General features: G+C 40.4%; 1 protein-coding gene across 1 annotated transcript; it reads right to left on the bottom strand.

Moving 5' to 3' along the window:
• Window positions 1–1,956: 1,956 nt before the first annotated feature.
• On the bottom strand, window positions 1,957–26,721 carry aldh1a2 (aldehyde dehydrogenase 1 family, member A2). Its single transcript, XM_038701022.1, has 13 exons — window positions 26,504–26,721; window positions 18,269–18,373; window positions 17,740–17,880; window positions 17,175–17,304; window positions 15,132–15,193; window positions 14,307–14,435; window positions 11,773–11,886; window positions 8,109–8,211; window positions 7,344–7,528; window positions 7,002–7,166; window positions 5,272–5,429; window positions 3,148–3,222; window positions 1,957–2,910 (listed from the first exon to the last, which is right to left on the bottom strand). The coding sequence occupies exons 1-13, from the start codon at window positions 26,618–26,620 to the stop codon at window positions 2,838–2,840; spliced, it is 1,557 nt and encodes a 518-aa protein (XP_038556950.1). The 5' UTR covers window positions 26,621–26,721; the 3' UTR covers window positions 1,957–2,837.
• Between the last annotated feature and the right edge of the window lie 268 nt (window positions 26,722–26,989).

The raw sequence follows: 26,989 nt of genomic DNA, 5'->3' as shown, positions 1-26,989 counted from the left end.
GGGTCCTGGTATTGTACATGCTGGCTCCCTGTCATACTCTCATTACTGGGACACTTGAATACCAAAGAGCCATTGTTAATGTTATTAGTAACACCTATGCTTTTCCTACTACGATAAGTCAAAATGTTGCTGTAAAAACAACCTGTACGGTTGACAGCCCTAAATCAAATATATGTTTGGCCTGCTCAGAAATAAAAATATGGGAATCCATAATCAGTCTCAAGCAAATGGAGGAGATACCAGGAGACGGGCCATTACACGAGGCCGTAGAAGGGCATCAACCCAGCACCGGGACCGGTATCTGCTCCTTTGTGCGAGGAGGTACAGGAGAAGCACTGCCAGAGTCCTACAAGATGACCACCATGCTACTGTGCATGTAAGTTAACTGTCAGAAACAGACTTCATGAGGGTGGCATGAGGGACTTGCAGCACCGTGCTGCATTTGCCAGTGGTGGGCATGGGATTGTCTGTGGAGGCATATTCCTGGAGGATCTGAATTCCTCAGAGCCATTGTCGGAGCTTAAACTGGTACAGTGGTCCTGGGTTCCTCCTGGTACAGGACCATGCCTGGCCTCATGTAGAAGAAGATACTTTTATTGTCACAAACATGCACCCGGAGGAAACCCACGCAGACACGGGGGAGAACAGGCACACTCCACACAGAAAGGCCGTGGCAACCAGGGTTTGAACTTGTGACCTTCTTGCTGTGAGGCCACAGTACTATCCACTGGACCTCTGGGACGTTTTTTGGTGCATCCGACAGCACCAAGTAGCGCCACAGACTAACCAGGAACTCACACCATCTGCTGTCTCATCAGGAGCATGCCCAGATGTTGTCGGGAGTGCATAAAGGCACATGGGGGCCATACACACTACTGAGTCACATTGTGAGTTGCTGTGATGAAAGTCACGCAAGTTCGATCAGCCTGTAATTAAAATTTTTATATACACCATTACATATCTCCCACTCTTAATTTTACAGTATTTGTTGACTTTACTCAGTGGCTCTGACAAAAACAGTGCACTTAAGTAATTAGGCTTGCATGTAAATGTTGAATGAAGTTGTTATTAAGCAACTTCTGGTCTTGGATGTTGCTCCTCCTGCCTTCTTCCCCCTCTGTTGGTCATTTTGATGACCTATTATCTACTATCTGAAGTAAATGGCAACCCATAGACACTGAAGAACCAACCAATAATAAGATAAGATAAAATGGTAATGTTACTGAAAGTATCTCATCTGCTACATAATTAGCTTTGAATTTGTTTCTTATGGATTTCCACAATATTTAGATTTTTTGTTGATGTTTCGACCACTGGAATTTTATGTAGCAGCTTTTCACATTAGGTGCCGGGACACTGGAGAAACTGGAGCAGCCAGATGGAATTCAGCCACCATTAATTTTACAATTTACACCTGTGCTTATCCTATGGTTACATGGGAAAATGTCTTCTGTAAAAGAAAAACCATAGTACCTTTGTGTCATGAGTCTACCTGCCCATTAGGTGGGACTACAAAGGATTCTACAAACTTGAACATTTGGCTAATTCAATTCATTTCAGTTTCAATTATATATTCTATATTCTCATAGTGCTTTTAATATAGAGCGTGCCCAGGAGGAACACTGTCTGAGAATTTAAAACCATAAAGATATGTAAATATGTATTTCCATACTTCTTCAGAAATTATAATACAACATGTGTTTAACGTGCATGAATATTTCAGTTAAATAATCTCTTTGGGACAGTTTATGTCCAAATGAGATTCATCAACACTCATTTTCGAATACACAAGTAATTAAATAACTGATGTGTTTGATGCAGGTCCGCACCAGATTTCTCCCACCTGATTAATATAAGATGTGTATATGAAACTGTGTGACCTGTTGAGCAGCAGAGAAAGCTGAGATATGACTGTGGACACTGAGTCCTAAAAATGCATTGAACACTCAAAAACAATTTTCCAGTAAAAAGATTTTTACTGAAGAAAAAAAAACTATGGTAATTTTATAATTTCATAGCATATGATTGTATAAACATAAACATAAATGGACATCAATGAAAATCAGTTTAATAATGTTTAAAATACATCTACTCCTCTTATTAGCAGGTGAGAGTAACATGCTTTTTAAGAGGTTAAAATCTTCATGTTTACATCAGTCGGTTGACATACAGTGTTAAGTCATACAAGCTAAAATATAAACAAAGACAATTAGAAAATCAACTTTAATTCTGCATTAACATTTCATCCATTCATCTCTGAGGCTGACATCATCAGAGGTCTTAAATGAGCTGACATGCTTGCATAAATTCTACCAAGACAATGACACATGAGGTTTTTGACGATCATACCACACAGTACAAAGAAAATCTTCCTCCCAGCACATTACAAGTTGCTAGTAAAGGGTTGATTGCAAGTGCAGCGACTGAGTCTCTGAGCATCCAGCATCTGGGGGGTGAGGATCAGGCGGCTGGGAGGGGGGTTGTTATTGGTGTTTGCAGTCAGAACAGCCTTCCCCATCGTCTCTGTGAGTGCTTTAGTGTAGTTAGTGGAGGAGGTATACATTATGGGGGTAGTTCAGTGGTTGTCGTTTAGACTAGAGACAGTCCACAAACTCAAGGCGAGTGGAGATAGCTGGACAGGGATTGACTGACTGTCCGTGGTGAGCAATGCAGAGTTGATGGAGGAACTGGGAGGGCAGCAAGTGGTCACAGCCTGTAGTTACCATGGAGATAACTAGTTCTGATGGTTAATGTGGTTTGCCACCGTGGACGGACTGACATGAGGTGGTGTCAGTGATGAGGAATATGCTACCTGCTCCCAAAAAAGTGTGGCTGCCTTAAGAGTTCTTGGTGACCATCCTCATAGTGATGGTCTTCACTTCTGAGTACTCCTTCATGCCGCTTTCTCCCCTGAAAAGAGAGACAAGAGGAAATAGTAAGAATGCTGTTCATTTTGTTTAAACTGTCGTGCTGACAGCTGTGTTGAAATATAGTGTATACACTGCTGGAGGCTCCTGGTGTAGAAAAATTGCAATATCCTCTTAGATAAAGATTTATGCGATGTTATGCAATTTTGGAAAGTAGGTTTTCAAAACAGAAAGTCAATATTAGTAACATTCTGCGGGCAGGCTACCAAGTCATACTCACAATTCACGTCCATTTCCAGACATTTTATATCCTCCAAATGGACACTGTGTGCTCAGAGCATTGAAGCAGTTTATCCTGGGAAATACACACAAAACATTGATCACTCTTGTGCGTTTCACTTATGCGGTTTGCTATTGTAAAATGGTGCATAATTCTGTCAAAAGCAGTAGTATCAAAGCTGCATTCAGTAAGACTGATGAAGGTATTATCATCATCATTGCTGTATTTGAAACCATCTACTTCTAACAACATTATTCCATTATTATTTTGCAAACACAGCTGCAAGTTGTTAGGTTGTATATTTGTGAATTTACTAACTGCAGAAGCCTGGAAAGAAAAGATGCTAAGAATGCTAAGAAGATCAAAGTTGAGAGGAAGTTGGGGAAAAGGAGTAGTCTGACGACTGAAAGTTTTCGGGCTGAGAAAATTAGACATAACTCTGCCGGAGACTGCAGCCACACTAATACATTGTCATTTTAAAGGTATAATATGTAAGTTTTCTGCATTAAAATGTCTAAAAACAACTAGGCCTATGTTATATAGTTTCTCGAGTTGTGTACTTACATTAACCCAAATGTTGTTTTCAAACCAGAGAAAGCCGTAATTTTATTCAACGTAACAGTGGATTTTATTTGGTCGACTGTCACTGTCGTCATATCGCCTTTGCCCATATGTCAGAGCTGTGGTTTTCTGCCAGAAGCTATCAAAAATGTACTCTTTATCATGCGTTAAGCCACATTTTTAAGAGGTCATTTTTAACTATATTTCAACTGGATTAGGCATTTTAGTCATCAGATGTCTGGATCTTAAGTTTTCAGAGAAACAGGCTGAGTAAACGTTAGCCGGGGCTACGAGCATCTGGTATCTGCCCAACAGTGTCAGTGAAACACAGAACACAGAAATTCTTTATTTAGTGTTTTACTGGTTTTATTCAGCTGGCCTGTTTTGGAGAGTAGGAGACCTCTGAGGATAATTCGGCAACCAGTAAAAACCTTGAACGATGAACACTGAAGGAAATCTAACCGGGAGAAGCTGACTGCAATGAAGGCAGTAGTGGTGGTGGCGACAACAACTCCCATCATCAAACTACTTCTTTTGTTATTGTTTTGATGTGAGAGTCCCCTAGTGGCAGAACATTACATGTGCCACTGTGCGTTTAAAAAAATTGCTTTGTTATGTTTATGTGCTTTCTTAAAACGTGATTTTTAAAATATGATGGTAATGTTGTTTTGTGTACTTAGCATCTACGGTGATCTGGTGAAGACAAAGTAGCGGAAAATGTTTGGTGAATAAAGCACGGAGTACTGGAGAAAAGTTGTGTAATTGTGTAAGAGTAATTTTGACAGAAAGCTGAGGTGTGTCAAAACTTGGTGAGGCTGTACAAGCCAAGCCAACAGAGAAATCTAATGATGAGACAAAATTTATGACTAAATATTCAATGAAGGGATGAAGGGAATTCTTTACGAACTTTCTTAATTCTTTAAGAACTGGTCATTATGGTCGGTTTCAGCAGTTACGGACTATTGTCTGGAAAAGACAGGATTTGTCAAGGAAGAAAAGATGGTGAAAAAATAGGTTTGGTCCTTCTCAAAGTACCAAAATAATCATCAACAGAGGATGAGATGTGGGATGGTGATTGCGTAGCATCAAGAATGAAGGACAAAGTCGAAAGATGTTTCCTCAGCTTGCAGAGGATTGCAGTCAAGTATGACAAGTGGTGAAAAACTGGCGGATACCGTTAGCTATACGTCTACCTCTACTCAAAACCATCTGCAGGTAATTACAAAAGAAACAAAACAATTTTAGATGAATTCAAGAAGTAATATTTTAGGAACATTTAATTTATACAAATTATAAAATTAGGGTGTCAATTTACATTTACGATTGACATTGTTGTCTTGCCCTGGCACGCTGCTTTTGATATTTTTATATCTTGAATGTCTGAGCTGAAGGGATAAAGTGAAGAAAAGGAAGGAAAACATTTCTTTGCGGCTTGTGTAATGATAGTGAAGTGGCACACGGCCAGTTTACAGTTTCTGGATGCCAGAGTCTGAAATGGTTGATATTTCCCACATGAAAAATATTACTGATTGCAGCTAAGGAAGCACAGCAGATGAAACTCACCAGACAGTGCCAGCCTGCATGGCTGTGGATATGGTCATGGCTTTGTTGATGTCATTGGTGAATACAGCTGCAACCAAACCATAATCTGTGTTGTTGGCTCTTTCTATCACTTCCTCGATAGTTTTGAACTTCATGATCTGCTGGACTGGGCCAAAAATCTGTAAACAGATAAGAATAAACAGGTTGGTTATAGATTTAAAATCCTCTCATTCATTTACATTATTTATATTATTGTTCACATATAAAGAGGCATGAAGGGTTAAGGATAAGATTACCACCAATCATCTCACACAAAAACTTTATCCAGTATGTAATGAAGTACATTTTCTCAAGTACTGTACTTAAAGGTTCTATACATGAATTCTGAACATTACTATAGCAGCTAATAATATTTGCTATGTAAGATATAGTAGAATAATGTCATCCTAAGCAGAGAATGACATCACACTCCCACTATATGTGTTGTCATCCAGCCAGCTTAATCCTGTAATCCTGCAATGTAACCTGCTCGCTAAATTGTTATAGCTTCCCGCCCTCACACCTTGCTACTGCCCAAAGACTGACACCCAGAAATATCCCCAACACAGCAAAAATAATAAGTAAAAAATAAAATACAGGCAGAGTATTGCTGGAAAGAACATTTATTATTAAGAATTATCTATTATTTATTTATGTTTATTATGATTGTATAGATTGTGTTAATATGCTTTGGTATTGTATTGTATCTAGTCATGCCAATAAAACTGCAATTGAAATTGAATGAAGATGAAAATGACGCAACTCTCTCTACATAGCTGTGTTGCAACCGTAGCAAAGGAGAAGGCTACAGCAACTAGAGGTATGGCAGAGCCTATGGCAGAAAAACCTATGAAGCGTCCAAGAAAGGTTTCTGATTCTACAGGAAAAAAGAAACTTGGCGTTCAGCAGAAGGATTACAGGCAAAAAAAAAGAAAGCAATCCACGGCAAGGACAAACAAGGAAACGATTGGTGTAGCTTTTCCTTGTTGGACAGCGCTGAAAGAACTGAAAGGACTGAGGGCAGACACGGATCTAGCATTACTGCTCTTGGACAGGTGGGAATTTGTAAAATATTTGGAGTAGGCTTTGTAACTATTACATTTTTTTCTACCTAAATAATGGATTATTGTCTTGGAACTGTGGAAATCTCTCTGTATTTTTGTAACTATTTCTGAACTCGAGATTGGGGCAAACTCACTTGAGGCATATGTCATAAGCAAACATCGATTGTTTGTGTCATTCCTCTCAGTGCCAGAAGGGGAGACAAACGTTCTGCAGTGCAGGTTTATGTACAATTTTTAGAGTACTTGAGTTCATGTGTTTACATTTGACCCCTTACACTCTGAAAGGGGTCATTCTGCATAATGATTACTTTTACTTTAGATTCTTTAAGTTTATTCTGCTAATAATACTTTAGGTATTTTGACTTTGTCAAGCTTTCAACCCCTGCGATGGACTGGCGACCTGTCCAGGGTGTACCCCACCTTTCGCCCAATGTCAGCTGGGATTGGCTCTAGCGCCCCGCGACCCTGTACGCAGGATAAGCGGTTGATGATGGATGGATGGATGGAAGCTTTCAACATTGACTTGAATGGAGTGTTTTTATATTGTAGTACTTTTACTACTTCTTCCACCACTGCTTTCCACACTTATGTATACATGCATTAGTTGCTAGCTAGAATTATCAAAATCTCTATTCTTTGTCAATGTACCTCCTCTCTAGCGATGCGCATGTCATCCCTCACGTTAGAGAATACAGTGGGCTCAATGAAGAACCCTTTCACGCCCAGAGCTTTGCCTCCACACTCCAGCTTGGCTCCTTCACTGATGCCGCTCTGGACATACTCCAACACACGATTCTGCTGCTCCCAACTGATCTGTGGCCATGGAGGACAGACATTATAGGAGAGTCCAGGACCGAGAAGACGAATAAAAAAATGACAGAGAAACACAAAAGATGAGATACAACAAACTAAAAGAAAAAGAAAACAGAACTTCTGCTCACATGAAACCTCTGCTGAAGTTTCATGAAGCTATGGATCTGTTGACCTCACCTGTGGACCCTGCTCAGTAGTGGGATCAAAAGGACTGCCGACTATCCTCCTCTTGGCTCTCTCCACACTCCTCCGAACAAACTCATCATATATGGGCTCCTCAACAAAAATGCGAGAGCCTGCCGTGCAGCACTGGCCTGCGTTGAAAAACACGCCATGGTGGGCCTGTTCTACAGCCAAGTCCACTAGGAAAAGGGATTTTAGTTACTCAGTAGTTAGATAAAACTCGTAAAAACTTGAAATAAGACAGAATTGAATTTTAACAGAAGGTATAATCTTCACATGTACATACAAAAACTTCATTTGGTTAAAAAAAATTAAAAGTAATGTGTGTAGTCCATTGTTACAAAATTTGCCCAGATATTTATTGGAGCTATCCTGTGCAAATCTGATACCTGACACCTGAGAGACAGGACCCTGCTGTTGTGCACGAAGGGTTAACGGACCCCCGTGATTTATGGGTCTCGGCTAAAGCACCCGACTGAGTCAGGGTCCATTCTCCTGATTTACAGGCCTCTCACGGCTGCTGAAAGCGTTTGAAAGCCTCACCACCCCCAGTTTGGCAAGCCACTTTATATGAAACCCATCCATCCACAAGTTTTCATACCACTACAAAGCTTTTGAGTATTTTAAGATTCTCAGTCCACATATGTTTATCCATATATAGAAGGACCTGAGAATGGGACACATAACCAAACAAAATAGTGACAGACCACCTAGTGAGGGTGACTGGAGCACTGAATAAAACATTACTTGGAAACTTACAATCAGCATCTGCAAAGATGATGTTGGGGTTCTTTCCTCCCAGCTCCAGCGTCACTCTCTTCAGGTTACTCTTCCCAGCTGCTTCTTGGATCAGCTTGCCGACCTAGCAAAGGAAACAGATCTGAGGTTTACTTACAAAGATGCAGGCCCAGAGCCAGATCAGTAAATCAGCTGGAGCCATTAAATAGCTTAAAGAGGTTGGTTAGCTCCAAACAGGGAATGCATCGGTAGGGCAGCTGAAACATGAGTTTTGAAAACACACAGAATGAATATCTATTACAGGTTTTTGGAGACAGCAACAGGAAAATAAAATTAGGTTTCAGCCAGGAACTGCATCTGATGTCTAATGAAGGGCAGGAAGAAGCAACCACAAAGTGTGTGGGTGGTGTGAAATGAGTCTGTCGATATGGAAGACAACAAGGGATTTGCAGTGGTTTTTCACTTTATTTATCCTTATCAAAAGTGACACATAAACAAAATGAAGACTAATAAATAATAAATTTAAAAAACAGGATCACTTGATAAGATCACTAACTGGAATCACATACATGGAAACAGATTCACAGATGGAACAGTAAACCAAATTCAGTTTTGCAAACTTGGTTAGTTATTTTGTACAGTACAAGTCAGTGTAGTATCGGCTTAAAATGCAAAACCACTGATATTGTCTTTTAAGGGAATAGTTTGATATTTTGGAAAATACACTTATTCGTCTTCTTAGGTGTTAGATGACAGGATTAATACCACTCTACACCAGATATGTAGTTGGAGCAGCTGTTTAGCTTAGCTTAGCACAAAGACTAGAAATGAACCACCTAAATCTCACTAATTAACACTTGTTTTTCTAATCAGTACAAAAAGTGTATGTGTGAAGATGACATATTGTGGTTTTATGGAAGGTAATGTGTAATCAGTGAGCTTTAGGGGTGCTGATAGGCAGATTTTGTTACCTTTGGACTGGGGCTAGCTGTTTCCCTCTGTCTTAATGCTAAGCTAAGCTAAATGGTTGCAAGCCTCACATTTAATGTACGAGTAGTATCAATCTTACCACAGACACCAACGTACAAAAAAGCAAATACTATTTCCCAAAATGTTGAACTACTCCTTTAAGATTGATAAGATGATGAACATGGAAGTCATGGTAATGATGTGGTCATTACATTAAAAACTTGTATTTTGTCTGGTGACAAAATTTGTCAGTATAAAATACCTTCTTTAACTGATTTTCTTTCCATGTCAGGACATGGACACATAATTCTAGATAGGAACTAGATAATAAGCCTGAGAAACCCCACACACCTCCCTCACAACCCTAAACAAGAATTCATCTTCCTGTTACTCATACAGTCTGTTTTACTTTCCGAGAGAACTAACAGTATAAAGTGGAAAAATACCCTCTCTGCGCAACCAAAAAACCCCACCTCCAGCATGGAAAAGGCTCATCCTCTTTCACTGTCTTCTCTAGTGTCTAGAGTCGCTTTAGGATACTGGTATAATAGAACAGACTCAACTGCTGTGCTGTGGCTGGTACCAAAGCTGTATAAAAACAACACAATACTTGGCTTGGCTTCTTGTGTCTGATGTGTTTTGTCTGTCTTTGATCAGAAACACAAAGAGGCTGACTAAGGGGGGTAGCGTGTGTTTATTCAGGGGTAAAGGAAACATGCTGGGCTGAGAGACTCCTCCGTGTGGAGTCACAGCCACATGTGAGTCAGTACGAGGATGAGTTGCGGTCCTAAAATCCACCTGTAGCAACACCACCATCTTCCACCCTGTGAGGAGATGCTGTGGTGGCCAGTATCCCCCCACCCCTGCTACTACAGTGCGGTGACTCACTGTCTGGGCATCAGCACTCTCTTACAGCACTGGCTCATTCTCTCAGTAATTGACTCCAGATCACATCAAACAACAGGAAAACTAGTAAAAAAACTGGGCCACTCACAAAGGAAATGTTCAATCAAGACGAGATGATAAAACAAAGAAGATGTTTGTGTTATAAGGTGCATTTATGCAAGCTTGCGTGCACACACTGATTGGGTGTGTGTCTGTATGTGAGAGACAGAATGACAATAGGAAAATGTATGTTTTATGTTATACTGTGCTGGAAAATCATAGAGACACAATGTTAGAGCCATTCATACACTGTATGAATATTTGTACATAGTTCAGATTTTGGTACTTTTTAATTTTATAATGATAACTAGGACAATATTTAAAATTATAGAAACAATATATGGACCAATAGCAACTACTAAAGCTCGCACTTTAAGTAGTTCTGATTAGTCAATTAGGCAATTTAGATGAAGCTCTAGAGGCTAGAGAGTACAGTAATATTTGACCATGTTTATCAAGTTTGGTTACCAGGTCTCAGCTCATGTTGTGTTTTTGAATTTACAAGTTTTCAATAAATGGTTGAAATGATCGTAGGTTAATATGGCATATTTAAAAAACAGTCATAGACACACTAAGACACAAGAAAGCAATTAAATGAAAAAAGTTGAAAAATTTCAAAGTTAAATAACAGTAAAATTGAATGGCATATTCAAGGGCCATGCTAGCAGCTCTATACTTAGGCAAATGCTAATGGTTAGCAAGTAAAACTTTAACCTTTTACCTTTACCAGTCCAAAGTGGTGGATTGACAGATCCACCTTCTGTCATGCTGCTAGCATGGCTTCAAACATTCTTCATTCACATCTATTAGTTTATGAATTAATTCAATTATCACCTTTACTAACACTCGAGATGTTTTCTAGCTCACATTATGTGTTATGCACTCAACTGATCGAGATATTGGAAAGCAAACATAAGTATACAAAAATCCCCACTGCTCCCTCAGTCTGACATTCATTTAGGTTTGAATTTAACGTTCATTTCTCATTGTGCTTTCTTATTTTGCTTTCGTTATGGTTTGGTTCTTTATCATGGACAGTAATCTATGATGTCTATACCAGTGTGATCTTATCGGAGGTTAACAACACGTACACACACTGCTTCTCCAACACACCACCAGAGTCAAAACAGACATCTTCATAAACCACAATGCTAATCCGAACATTACATAAGCCTGGCTCATGTACCAAGATACATGTGAAATACAGGCTGGTCACATCATAACATAAATTCTACATTAGGATGGCTGTAAATGGTTTTACCAGAGGGGTTAGTTTGTAGTTAGAAATAACAGATGTTTATAATTGATCTGCAGAAAAGGAATCTGCTGTCACTCTGGCTGTTCCCTCCGAGGAATGTGTTCAGACCGCAATGGTATGTCCTTGATGATTTACCTTTCCATTAACTGCTCCCCCGAAGCTACAAGGGTTTATCTTGCGAGTGTCCTGATAGTAAGTTCAATGAGAGGCGCTACGGACGTACATTAATACAGCAGAGACAGCAAAGGGAAAAGAATGTGTTTGTATACTCTTGACAGCACAAATATGTGCATGTGTGTGAGATAATATCAGAGCCCCCTGCAATAATGACAGGGCACGCAACTCAAGTAAGACCCCATTTGTTTGCCATTTAGACTTCAATAGAGACACACAACGTCCCCTCATTACCCAGCCTGCTGTTATGCTCTGCACATGTTGGTCACTGTGTCACTTGCTGACAAAAGCAAGCAGTAGGCTGCTGTTGATCTGAGCCATTTTATTAGAGAAAAATACCTTGGTTGATCCTGTGAAAGCCACTTTGTCTATGCCCATGTGCGAAGCAATTGCAGCTCCTGCTGTTGGCCCGAATCCTGGCAAAATATTGATGACTCCCGGTGGAAACCCAGCCTGTCAAAACAATATGAGAGGAAACAAGCTTTAACGGAGATGACAGCAGAGCCAAGCAAAACTACAGGCAGTGTGGGGGAATCCGGACCCAACCCAACCTCCCTACCAGCAGAGAAGCAAGAGAACATCAAAAAGAAGAAGGCAACAGACAGATAGTCTCCAGAAAGAGGCGAGGCCCGAGGGGGCAGAGGGAATACAGGGAGGATGTGGACACTGAGATGTGTACAGCATGATTAGGTTTCTCTACATGTGATGCTGCATTGTTCCTATCCTTTTAAATGTACTTATGTGTTTACCTCTATCGTGGATAACTAAATTAGTCATAATTAATGTTGACTCAACAGATTTAGCTGCACTGTATATGAAGCTATGTTATGTTTTGTCCTGTGCTTCAATGATATGATATTCAACTTCCTATTGAGTTTCAAGTTAGAGTGAGAACGCACCACTCAGTTTGCTTATTCCAATCATTTTATTTAAAGATTTGATTTCAATGACTAAGGGCGTTTTCACACCTATGGTTTGTTTGCTCTGGTCTGAATCAGTTGATTCAGCATTTTTCCCCCTTGGTTCTGTTTTTTTTCAAACAGAGAAAAATCCAAGCAAACCAAAATGCACCGCTACAAACCACATGAGAACATTCACTCCATTTATTGGTCAGATGTGTCAGGGGCAGGAGCATGAAAGTAAATACAGGAAGAAGGTCCTGTGTTCTAGACTAGTACATATTTCTCTGGGAGAAACATTGCTATGCGAATTAACATAGTGAAATGGCATTATTGGCATTAGCTCATAACCCTGTGGTAATTATCTAAACAATATACTACCGGGCACAACTATACCAGCAGAATGCCAAATGCACTTTCAGGAAAGTCTTGAAAGTACTATACTGCTGACGACTGAGCAGAACAAGCTAATATTGAGCATGTACAATAACAAGATAACTGACATGTTAATCTGAAGAAATGTGGGCTAAGCATGATATGTTAAGGGTAGTTGGGTCAAATCAAGGTCAGATCATGTTCCAACTACAAAAAAACAGAGACAACCTCCTCTCAAGGGTCTCGGTGTGGTGGTTTGGTCCGCACCAGCTTTCACCCTAGCCCAAACAAACCATCCTAACTGGGCAAACACACCAGGGTTTTTTAATGCCTTGTGCAGACCACACGACTTTCAGTGGCCGATTGCCGAGCGGTTCACAGTATAGAACTTGCCATCTTGTGACGGGAGTCTTGAAGTGGGTGTGGCGTTCACACTCCGTGACTGATGAGTGACGGGGTCACACACTACGCGAACTGACATCGACTCTGTGACCTGATGCTGGTCTCCAAACCACGTTTTGTCACGGAAAATGACGCAAACCTACACACAAACTAGCTGCTGTTTGTTATTATAAAGATACCAATTATAAAGACAAAGAATATGGGTGAAAGAATGGATTAGCACACGCAGGTAGCAGGGATTGTCTGAGCTACAGAGAGAGCTGGAGGTGAGTAAAAAGTGCTTTTGCGGTGAAAAATAGCTGCCTGCTCTGCCAGCTGCCTGCTCTCATTGGCTGGATGTGGATGTCGAGTCAGTCGACTCGTCCAGATATTTGGCATGCTAGATATCTGGCAGACGTTGGTGATGTGTCAGAAATGTGTCGGGGAGCCGTTTTGATGCGTTGTTGTGTAGTTCACACATAACCACTGCCGACCGCAGATCGACCGCTGATTTACTCCTGATCATAGGCTGATGGTTGCTGAGCTCACCGAGCTCGCTGAGTTGGGCTAAATATCGTGTAGTGTGAACTAGGCTTAAGTAGCTCGTTCACTTTAGCACTTTTTTAACCTAAACGATCACATCACTGTTCAAATGCACTTCACTTTATTCCAAGGTGTTAGCCCTTATGCTAACCTTTAGCTGCTTGTGTTGTGTGACATATTTGTAGCAGTTCATCACATAGTGAAACCAGACATGAAACAAAAGCTTATAATAATATTAGCTGAATTTTATTAGTGTTAATTTTGGCTGTCAGCGCTGGTGCAGTTGCAGCCGTTCAGTTTGTTTATGTGTGTGTAGTTCTTTTCACCAAGTGGGAGATATTGTTTGTGTCAGATATTTTATTTATGTGACTGACCCTTTATCTCTGGCAAATGTGTTGGCTGGCGTTAATCTAAGGGTGGAAATTTGAATTATAGACTCTGAAAAGATGCACCAGACAAGTAACACTTCATTAAACATCTGTTTTTTGTCACCTTGTGGTTACATTAACATTGGATTATCTAAATAAAGTGTTGGCCAGAATCATAGTGTACACTGTGTTCTTGGCAAACTGAAACCTGTAAATGATTCTGATTCAGTTATTGGAGTATTAACATTGGACTGTCCAAAGTGTTGGCAAACTGCCTTGTGGTTGGCAAAGTGATCCTGTCATTTACCTCCTTGACGAGAGATGCTATGTAGAGGCAGGTGAGGGGTGTCTGCTCAGCAGGTTTGAGGACAACAGTGTTTCCACATGCGATCGCTGGAGCCAGCTTCCATGCTGTCATCATCAGAGGGAAGTTCCACTGTGCGTGACACACACACACACACACACACGCGCGCACCGGAAAAAGACTTCATACATCTGACTGACACACTGGGTGGTCACAAGTCATGCTCAATAATTCATCGCTCTTAAGTCACTTACTCTCATTTTCACTCTGTCTAAACATAGTCAAGTGAGAAAATGTTCTCGGCACTTGTAGAGTATTTTCTCTTCCCACAGTAATTCTGAGAAAGCCGGGAAATTGCAACACATGTGCAATAAACTCATATCACTGTACAACACACAGGCCTGTGTTATTTCTGCTTTACACAGGAGCCCATGGGGCTCAACGCAGAACCACACGCTTTCTGCACTCTTGCACAATCAACAGTGTCTCTTTCTCCTTGATCTTTTCCTCCTTTCTCACCATTTGCCTTTCCTCAAACCCACTATGTTAAATCCCTCAGCTCACTCTTCTGCCTTTCAGTTCTCATTCTCTATTACTCAAGCTCACTGGCACCGTTATTTTTGGGGCTTACCAGCAGGATTTTCCCAAATAAACAGTGACTGTCAGGGAATTACTGGAAAATGCAGAATGAAATTTAAAAAAAACAACAGGTCAGACTATCAACCACCGACATCTCTTTTAAACTCAGCCAACAGTCTTATCTGTTTTTAACTTTTATGTCCATTTGTATTCATCATGCATGTCACTCATAGGAAGGGTAATACTCACAGGAATAATTTGTCCACAAACTCCAATGGGCTCATACCTGGTAAATGTCAGATACTCTCCATCTGCGGAGGCACGTGCAGAACACACAAACACACACACACACACACACACACACACACACACAATCAGACACAAAGAGAAAATAAGTTATTGTTATACATTTTTAGCTTCAGTAGTGTAAAGCTTGAAAAATGCCTGAAACAAATGAAAAACACCACCTGATACCCCCGGTGTTGTTGACTCAACATGTTAATTTGTAAATGAATCTACACGCAACATTCCTGTTACTTTACCCTAGTGAGAGATTACATTTCGTTTCGAACCTTCTACAACACAGGCATGTGTGTAACTGTTTTAGGTCATAGAGATGGGTGTTATGCTGGAAAGGTTTGCTCATTCCTCTTGCATTACTTAAGTTAAAGGAGGTACTTACTGAGGGTGTGCCATGCTTGTTCATTCTCCACAAAAACAACTGATATTGAGAAATGTGTGTATGAATTTGTTACAACAGTCGTCAGCTGATGAAACATTGCCTAATGTTGCATTTGGACTGAAATGATCAATGTTAGATGATAGGCCACATAATCATTTACAATGGGATACAGTGAAAGTTTGAAAATGAACACAAAACTCTGGTAAAGATTCTCATATGTCAACCTTTTTCCGTAATACCAAAGTGGATGTTGGGTCTTTCAAAACTGTTATTGTTCAGAGAACAAAACTATAAACCTATTAGACATGAGATTTTCCGCAGGAACTCAAGTATCTGCGAGATTTGTTTGAAAGAATGACTTATATTGCAATTTGGAACAAGCTATGTAAACTATACCAAACTGTGTAGCCAAAGGTGCTCCACATAATGACACTCCCCATTCATCTCACACTGTCTATGATACGAATTTCACACAATAAGCTCAGCATAACATGCAAGACGTATAGATGCTGAGGGGTTGCTAATGATAGATGTCCTGCACCTCATCCTGACAGGTGAACAAACGTGATTACTGACCTTACATCATACAGGCTACAGGAATACCCTTGTTTATTTTCTCTGAAAGTATTCTAGAGCAATAAAGCTTAAATCAAAGCCCTGGGAAAAAGCTCACCATGGTTGGTTTGGCAGCAGTGTACAAGAGAAGCTTTGAGAGGGACAATACATCGGTATCAGGAGGTTTCTCATGTCCTCTCTCTTATTCTTCTTCCTTGTTTGTGCTTCCTGTTGAAACAGACAGCCAACTTTCCCCTCTCCCACCCCCAAATTCAATTGCCTTATAGGGTCGACATTGGTGGCAGCCTCCTCAAGACAATTAATGTTATCTTAGCCTGCTTTTACTTCAGAACTTTTGTTTTCATTCAACTAAATATGCCGAACTTCTTAAAGAAGCTATAATACTTCTATAATAGAAATAGCTGAAATTAAAATGTATAATGTTAACTGAGCCTTAACTAATCATTTTAGTGTCTTTCAAATGATTGTTTTGGCTGCTGTTTTCAGAAAAAAAGCTCTACAAATACAACAGTCAGAAAAGTTAGCAACTAGCTAGTAAACATAGTGTTGAATTTAGCTGCAAAAGAGCCTAATATTTCTGTCAGGAGTTGGTGGAGACCACACTAGGATTTAAATAATAATAAAAGACAGATTAAAATTGAATCAACTCTATCTATCTACCCTGCGACTTTGTACGCAGGATAAGCGGTTGACGATGGATGGATCTATCTAATCTCAATGAAGACACATCTGATCATTATAATCTGAGCAAGAACCCAACTTTTGGTTCCACAATTTTTACTACTTTGTGAAGACACAATTCAGTCAGTATTTCCATTTTATACCCACCCCTACTAATAACAAGCCAGGGATTTTACCTAAACAGCACAGTTGTGTTTATCTCCAAAATGTCCCCAGAGACAAACATGATTATTTGCTCTCCATCTGCTACAAATCCTTTTTTTACTCACACCAATGATCTTCTTCTTCATCACCAAGCTGCCTTTTGTCCATTTCACTAAAACTCTACTGTAGTAATTAATGAAGCATCTTACCCATTGGAATGGAAGTACCGTGGATCTTGTCTGCATATCCAGCAAAGTATCTCAGTGTCTTTATGGTTCCTTGAAGGTCCACAAACAGGGTGGACAGGAAAGGCTTCCCACTGTTCAGTGACTCAATAGTCTGAAGAGAGACGGGGGAGACGTTTGAGAAATATGTGATATATCTTTGTGATCCTCACATAATTCCATACTGTTCCAGCCTTTACACTCCCCCATGGGTGAAATGTGACACTAAGATAACACTAAACTCCAATTACATCCCTTAAGTTACAGTTATATGTTCTCTTTGAATTTATACAGAGGAATCTCAACGTGCTTTGCAGAGGGCATAAAAATGCATTATTAACAAAGAAAACAACATATATTAATAAAATGTAAGAGACAATGGAATAGAGGTTATACTACAATTTCAATGCAGCTATAAAATAAATAGGTTAATAATCAAGTAGATAAGAGGACATTTTGTTATTATACCAATGTGGAAAATAACTTAGCCTCTCTAAACAAAAAAAATTCACATTAATTGAATATTAACTGAAATATTCGGTTAACTTACTGCTAGATAAATGCTGTCTCTCTCCACCAGGTCAGCTAATTTGGACAGCAGACGACCCCTTTCAGATGCATCCATCCTTCGCCATACGGAGCCCAAAGAAAACGCGAGGCGAGCCGCCTGTACAGCTTTATCAACATCCGCCTATGAGACGGGAGGGAAACATACTAATTATCTAAACTGATCCAGTAGACAGGTGTATTCTTTGCAGTCCACCAGACTAATGAAATCTGTCTTTACATGCCAATAGCATTTCAGAATAATTTACTTTTGAAAAAGTTAACGTAACATTTCTGAAATAAGGAAGGACTAAAACAACGGCCTTCTCACCAAATCGCAATGGACTGATCTCATATTGCATTTCTGCTTTTTTTAATTCTTTGAATGCAAAAGGTTTACACATGTATAAAGAACTAAAAGCATGGAGTATTTATATAGCATGATATTGATACTCATAACTGAAATGATTCTTCCATCACTGAAACCATCTGGAGTTCTACAGACAGAAGATGCTGTGCTGTAGAGTATTTACCTTCTCTGCTTCCTGGACCTCACAGATTTGCTCTCCAGTAGCTGGGTTGTAGGTAGGAAATACTTTCCCACTAACAGAGTCCTGCCACTCATTGTTGATGAAAATCTGCAAGGAAAAATGCAGTTTTCAGTATTTTAGTAAATAGATGCTATAAAGGATAAGTGTCATTAGTGTAAAGTAGGTAGTTTCTTTGTATGAATTAAATGCACTAATGAATGATTAAAACCGTGTTCAAACTGACTTCAATTGACTTCAAAGATACAATCTGCGAACCAACTGAGCTTGTGTGGGAGATAATAACTACCTTTTTTATTTTTTAAATATTTATGTTAAGTAATCATTTCATCACACCATGTTGGCTGCACTGATGTGCTGATAGTTGATGCTGTGAAAGACTAACTCATGCAGCAAGTCCCAGCTCTTCCAGACTCTTGTGTAAGGGATATGGGAGCATCTCTGGAAATCTGGACAGAGATTCCTGCCTGTCCAGCATTGCTCTCTGGGGAGTGCTCCACCATCCAGACAAAAGGGGTGGGGGGTGGGGTGCAGATAAATCCTTATCAGACACCAGAACCCCCAACCCACACACCTACCTCCAAGCACACAGACACACGTTTCACAACATCACTGCTCGTTTACGAGATCATAAAACACGTGCCGCGATTCTGTGATGCGTTAAGGCGTGTCTTCTGTTAAACAACCGCCTGGGATTCCAAACAGGACGCATTCAACCATCTATTCGCCCCAAAAAGAAAAAATACATGTTTACAGAACCACAAAGCTGAACATTAGCCGGTGCCACTGAAATACAAGCAAACCCCCTCATAAGCTGATGAAAAGTGGATAAAAGTGCAAGGTGTGACTTGAAATAGCAAATTACGCAAGTTCAGTCAGAGAAAAAACAAAACACGCTCCTTCCTCACTGACATGTTTAGATCATACAGTCTATGGTTTAGATCCATTAGGCAGACTACTCACACACTGTTTTTAATGGCTGTCAGTCTGCCTGATAGATAGAGTGCAAGGAGAACATCTGCTGGCACAAATCGCTCTGTGTATACATATGCTCTTACTGTCCTTGTACTTTAGAGGAGTTCAGATGCACCGAGAGCAAACCTGAGAGCAAGGTTCAAGTATCCCATTGGCCTAAGCCTCCCGAAACTCTCCAACATTGTTACCCTCATAAACGCCGGGCTTTAAGTGCTATTTAATTGGCTGTAAACTGTTAGCCATGTTTACTTTTGGGTTGGTATAAAATGCCAGGGAGTCTGAAAACTGCCAGAGTCTGCAGCAGACTCATCACTCTGCCTCCCTCCTCCTCTTCATTCCCACGGTTTGTGGGTGCACAATGTGGACCCCGCGTATGAATAACTCACACGCAGACGTTTAAGGTGTTCAGTATCTGCGTGTACCACTGCACAGGAAACATAGCCTACCTTACAGACACATTCCTCTACCCTTCCTTTGTACCCACACCATCCCCCACACACCTTAAAACACACACACACACACACACACACACACACATAGACAAGGCCGTACTGGCTTCTCCAGTCCTCTCAGGCGCCTTCCATCAGAGGCCACCTTTAATCTGACGCTCATTAAGAGCACTTCATAAAATTGTCAGTAACGATAAGGAGCAGAGGGCCAGCTACAAAAACAGAAAGTCCTGTAGAGCAGTGAATTAGTTTTTAAATTTATAGGGGCCACTGAAGTGGGTCGCCCTAAATCAGAGGAGCCCCCCTGACAGCCTAAACAGTCCAAGCAAGAATGCAGACCATGGGTAGCTTTATGCATGGCGTAACCCCTCTCACAAGACGCTGCTAAAGGAGAACGGATGAAGCAGGAGAACAGTGGAGCAGGCCGCCCCCTAAATCACGGCCAGAAAAGGACAACTGTCAGCCGCCGCTTGGCTCTGCCCTCTCTCTGGACTTGGACTGGTATTAGACCTTTGTCTGGTTCCATTGAGAGACTTGATTAAGATGACAGGCCCGAGGCGTAAATCAACTCTCCCGGTTTCTTAAAATTGCTTTTTAGGATCATTTGGATGAGGGGCAAAGAGCACAAGAATGAAAAAAACAAAACAAGTGCAAGGAGTGCACATTTTCAAATGGCAATCAGTGTTTTTCCCATCCCCCTGTGGGGTCTTTGCTATCACTTCACATAATGATTTTATGTTTATAAAATCTGAGTACTTGGAGTTGACTTGGTGTCCAGAGACTACAAAGACGATGACAACGTTTTCAAAATATTTTTCTACAATTGCAATTAAGCCGTTTCTGGTACAACTTTTAAATGATTACATTTGAAACAATTTGTACTTCTGCATTAAGTAAGAAAAAGCATTAAAACTGACAAAAAAGCTGTGATGCTTGATGGGGTAACGAGGATGCCTGATGTGGATTAGAGCAAAGCAGTAAGCATACAGGTCAAGACTTTCTGCATGGGCCACAGGGCAGCTGCAAACATTTAGCAACTCCCATGCCTTTCTGCAAAAGCTGTCAGTCAGTTCATCCAGAGCGAGAGAAAGAGCCTGGTCATGGGGATAATGACAAGATGAGACATGATGTACACAAACACATATAAGTTTAGTATAAGTTTTTCAAAATCAGCTACAAATTGGTGCATGTTTTGCTGATTTGGTCATCTTTAATATTACATTTGATGCAGGTGTCGTAATCCATTAAAAATGTTTTTTACACTCGAAGTAAAAACCTAAATGAGTTTACCTTGCTCCAAGTAAAATATGAGGAAGAGTTCATTTTCATAATTTTTTTATGTTAACAAAACTTTGCGTGATTTTATGTGATAATTCATTTTTTAGGATGAACTGTAATGGGAAGTAAGAAAAGCCAAAATACTTTCTACAGCCAACAAAACATCTGTTTGGCTCTTTTCTTCTTCTCACAGCTCAGATGGTAATGGCTGAAGGAACATGTAACACTGCTTCTTGTCTTTTCTCTCTTTTTTTTGAGGTGGGTGGGGGGGTAAGGGGAGGATGAGGAGGAGGGATGGGGTGGGTTGGTGTGAGGGGAGTTTTGGGGTGGGGGTGTTACATATATGTGTGTTTATACACAACACGCCAAGATTCCACAGCCAGATGAATCCTACCCGGGCACCTGCAACACTCGTCTGCGCAGGAAGTTTCATATCCTCCCCCATCACAGGACCTCTATTTCCTCTCTGGTTCTGGATGGGTTTCAAAAGTCTTATAATTACTACCGTTACAAGTGAGTGGAGAGCATGTGAAAGTGGAGACCAGCTGGGCGTTTCTTTCTCCTACTCCTCTCCCCATGTCTGACACCATGGAGCCGTCATGTTTTTCATTCACACACCCACAGACAATGCCACCCTACGCTCCTGGTTTTGCCGAGGGCGACCTCGCTGTCACTGACTGGCAAACGTCTGTCTCATCGGTGTGTGTGGGCAAGTGGTTCAAGTTGTTTGTTGTTTGTGAGAAACAGACATAACGCTGTAATTACAAACAACTTCTTTTTCACTTTTCAAATTGATTCACTCAAGAGCACTTCTTCCAGTAGTCAGAAACCACAGCAGACTGCACGTCACTGGAGCACAGTGACAGTTTACATTAAAGCCTTTTCCAGGCTTATATGATGCTATTTTTTAAAAACTTTTCTTACCCTCCCAAAAGGGATTTTAGATTTTGCTTTTTACAGCAGACAGCTGTTTTTAAGTCAGTAGTTAGCTTAGTCTGTAATATATCCAACTATTTTCAAACATCTGAGTAGAGCAAAATGCCAGAAATCTTCCACAAAAACATATCATCTTTCAGACTTAATATAAATATTATTCACTACACAAAATATATCAGAACGTAACAACAACAATCTTGATGAAATGTTCAAATTGCGAAGAGACAGAGCAAAAGACAAAGGCTACACGCAGTTTGATTTTCATGAATCAACAATAAAACTAACCTCTCCTCTCACTACTGGTGTTTCTTTCCTTTGAACATCTGAGGTTTGATGGGTTTCCTGTGTACTTAACCATTCTTTCAATCTCTGTTTTCAAATCTATGTTTAAAGAACAGCCGTTCTACTCGTGGGATCAGTGGACAAAAAGGAACATTTTTAAAGTGTGACGCTTTTCAATGGACAAATGAACATCTAGAAAAGCACTTTGGTCTGTGTTCCAGGATTTACACATTCCTTGTCAAGAGGGCTGCAGACTGAAGGTAGAGAAGTTAACATGGTAACCTCGCTGTCACTGCTCTTCCTTAAACAGTGATTAAGAGGCAGGGGACGTGATGTTGACGTGTCTGCTAAGATGATAATTTACACTCACTGCACAAGTAGGCATTTCACACCAATGGACATATTAATGGCAGTGCACACTTACCCTGTCACAATCAAAGAGATGTGTTTTAGAGAGTATGTGGCCGTGTGTGTGAACAGGGAGATTGTGTAAGCAAAGGCAGAGAAGAGGAGGGGGAATACTTGCTGTGCTCGTTGTGATAAATCATTTGGTCGCACAGTATCCCCTAACTTTGGCTCTGTTTGATCTTGATCGCAGTGAGATGGTGGTTTTGAAGTGAAATACTCCAGAACTGCAGGTCAGGCTCTGGCAAGGCAGGGCCACTAACCCACACAGTGAGACAGGGTCATAATTTACACCCCAGTGGACAGCACCTAGCATCGGGGAGCCCCAAGCCTCCATCTGTGCTATCTCAATCAGTGACAGATTGATGGAGCCTCTTATTCATCCAAACTGAGAGGATGTCTCTGCATAGACTACTTTACAAATACATGGGTCTTCGGCAGACAGGTTCCGCACAGGTTCCTATGGTGAAAGTGTACTAATGCCACCATGAGCGAAGAAAATGCATAACTGCTGATTAGATTAAGAGATCTGAAATGATCTCTCTTCCAGCTTTTCATATTTGCAGAACTATGGTATTGCCCTATTAAAGAATTAGGCTACAGTAAAACTACATTGGAACTACTAAACCAGATTTTTAAAATGGGGATTTTTAGCATATATATCTTATCAGTCGGCTAAACTGAAATAGTCTGTTAAAGCTTAACATGAACGTTTGTGGCTCATGTTCTTGCTTTTAAAATAGTTTGCAGAACAGAAGGCTCTTTTATTTCAAAATAAAGGGCAAATCAATGTGCTGACCTTTCACTTGCATATTTACCACAACCACACACACACAAACACACACACACACACACACACACACACACACACACGCACACATATACACACAAAACCCTTGACAGACTGTTCCTTCAAAGCAAAAGCAGCAGAGTTATTTCCATTCCAGTAAAATTTGTCTCACCAAATGTCTGCTTTAACAACTCATTATCACTGAACTGTGTGAAAAACCACAAAGGCCAGAGGTATCACCCACTAAAATAGAGCTTGAAAAAGTTTCTTCTCTTTGCTTTAATTATTCATAAAACCGAGTCTCTCTTCTCTACTTCGACCACAAGTGGAAAACATCAATAAATAGCTATGATGGCCCTCTTATTTATGTCTTCCTTCGTGGTCCTATCAATCTTTAAACTGTTTCTGTCTTACAACCCAGCTGTTGGAGCCTTCTAGCGATAGAAATGTGGGGGTAGGAGATAGGACAACCGAAAGACAGTTTCCTCCTCATGCTTTCAGCTACAATAGAAAGGGTGTGCGAAAACTACAGATTCTAGACTAGATGCACACAAGAAGGAAGATACCTTTACTTAAACAAGTAACGTGTCTTGAACGGTGAGGAGTTCATGACTCGGTGAAGAGGACAAGGGGCAAACGTTGATTGTAATAACCCTTTTTTATCACATGCTTCCCTGTTACAGAAGCAAAGCTATTAAGTAATAATACTCTATCAGTCATATCTCTGTTTCCAGGGTCGCTCAGATGTAATCTTTGCATTGCAAAACAAAGAATAGTCATCATGACTTAATTTGACTTAAATTTGACAAGAATTTTGAAATTCTATAAAATTTAAGTTAGAAAAAGCTTAATATCGCCTTTATATTTCAGAAAAGTTTAACATATCAGTGTAAAAACATATCTAGAGAAAATCTGTGTCTGGAAGCTTGCAGCTCCATCCACATGCCCTACAGTCCAGTGAACAGTGTTGATTGTTTCCCTTGCAGGAGAACAGGAACAGGGTTTGAGGAGAGCCCACGCCAGGGGTTCCCATAAATCAGGGCCCTTCTGCCCCCTATGTCCACCAAACCAACAGGGACTGGATGATCCAAATTCCTGGGGGTTAATTCACCAAGTTGCTCCCTAAAATTTCCTCCTGTACACCGTTGTGTCCACCCCATTTAACTAATACTCTGCACCATGAGGGAAAGGAAAGCTTACAACACGACAGAGCCTATGCAACATGTACCATCCTCTTTACGGTGCAGCAGCAGTGTGCCCTTTGCACTTAAAAAACTGAGGCATGTGTTAACACAGAGCGATTATAGCACTGACTGAACGCTATCATTAATCTGTCCTCTATGAGACGTGCCCTTTCATCTCACAATCATAAAACCACTTGTTCTGCAGCTAAAAAACCCAGTTTTGTTCTGTAACAACAAAACTGTAGAGGGCTACATCCTGGCTGCTAACGCTGATGATGAGACCTCAAAATTACTAGCAAACATTACAAGAATCTCAACTTATATGTACTTTAGTGTTCCAATGCGTGCGCGCACACACACACACACACACATACACACACACGCACACACACATAATCCTATCAAGACATTGAAAAGATTTTTATCAGGCAACAAACACATTTCATATGAGAGCTATTTTCAACAACTGTATAAGTAGCTCAAGACTTGTGGTGGGTCAAGATTCCCATTGAAAGCACAAACTGTTATTTATTATGGTGACAAAATGCTGAAGCACTTAACTACAGTAGGTTACATACTGTATCCTCACCACATGTTTCTCTGAAAGTAGATTTTCTTTTGGTCATATTCGCAACACAATTTGTTTCATGACTCAAATAAAGTCTTTGTTTGACTGAAGCTCCTTTCCACAGCTATTTCTCCCACCCACACACTTCTGACTGTAGGGCAATCCAAAAACTGCTCTGATAACACATTTGTTCTCTGACAACGTTCATTTAAACACTAAACTATTTATACACTAAACCAACTTGCTGCCATATAATAATTAAGTAGTGCCTGATTTAAATTACTGCCAATTCTTTGGACTTGACTAACCTGTGTGTAGTGTAACTTGCTGTGATTACTGATGTCAATGAAAGAAAAGACTTTAAGACTAGGTAGAAATATTTCGGGCGGTTTTGTTTATACACAAAGGCAGCCTTCCTTTGTGTATAACCATTCCTAAAATCATTGTAAGCAATCTTACATCAATTAAATTAAGACATTTAGAACTCATTGAATACCACAGAAACACTACTGGTGAAACATTATAATCATAATGGGAAAAAATTTAAGAAAGAGATTTAGCTCCAAGCTTGCAATATTTACATTTTATAAGTAACTTGTCCCTTTAATTACTTTCTTCATATTCCTTTAGGCGATTTAAAAATAATAATAATAATTAGCTTTCCATACGGTGACCTGAAAGGATGTTGGTCTGTGTCTTGACTGAGACTGCACTTCACGTGCAATGTGGAATAAATATCAAAAATATAATAATGCTAAGTAATTGTCCACCTTACTCAGTGTTTTAAGACACTCTCCTCGGTTTATTCACCAAACAAGTTCAAACTATGACACGCCCTTATTAATGTGTTATTGCCCCTCCTGAAAAATAGGGTTATTTGCAGCATGTGCAATTATAAGAGACCCAACCTTTATGCAAAATCAATTATGAGTCTTTATCATAACCTCAGGTCTATGCAATGATACATTGGCTGGAATTTTAAAATGTAAACATCCATGTTACTTACTCAGTAACACACACACACACACACACACAAATATATGCTATTTATAAAATGTGTAATATTTTTACATCTAGCCTAATTATTTAGTTTAAATGATCTTGTCCAGGGGGTTATTGATGTTTAATGCTGAGCTATACTAAGCACGTGGACGCAGAAAAAACTCACCGGGACTTTAAAAACGTGCAATCGTCGGCTTATCGGGTCAGTAGCCTACCGGGAGTTAGAAAAGTTGTGTTGGAAAAAGTTTAGTTTAAAAAAAGTTTTGGTTAAAGATCCGGGTAGTCTGATCTACGGGTAGAAGCGGGAAGAAGCTATACTCGGTCGGCAGCGGAATGCAGAGGGAAACCGACCTTGGTGTACTTGATCTCCGGGTTGGGCACCGGTGAGGGCATTAGATGCAGGGATGCCATGAGAGCAGCTGGGTCGCTCTTCACCTCTCCGGGGATCTCGATCTTGCTGGAAGTCATCACGGCCGTCTCTCCACTCGTCTGCCTGCTGCGCCTCTCTGGGTTTTTTCTCTAGGCTAAAAGGACTTTCTGATTAGGACTTTGGGTTCCTTCCTGGGTTTATAGCCAGGTGTCAGCAGCGGTTCATTTTCATTGGGCAAAGAAAAGGGCTGTCCTTTTGAAAATTTACTTTACGCATTTACATAAACGACGTGTTGAGGAGGCGAAACACAACCACCACACCCACCTCACACTCCCGACTCAAGTCTCCACTGCTTTCACTCACCAACAGCATTTCTACAGTAATTCATGGTTTTGCACACACAAACACACTCTTTGGGATTATCAAAACGTGGTGCCACGAATTATCAAAACGAGTTTGAAGTTGAT

This window comes from Micropterus salmoides, unplaced genomic scaffold (assembly GCF_014851395.1).
Source record: "Micropterus salmoides isolate LMB-PRFRI ecotype aquatic unplaced genomic scaffold, ASM1485139v1 Ms_hic_scaffold_6, whole genome shotgun sequence".
NCBI classification, from domain to species: domain Eukaryota; kingdom Metazoa; phylum Chordata; class Actinopteri; order Centrarchiformes; family Centrarchidae; genus Micropterus; species Micropterus salmoides.
Note: the sequence above shows the minus strand (reverse complement) of the source record. Positions and strands in the feature narration are given on the sequence as shown.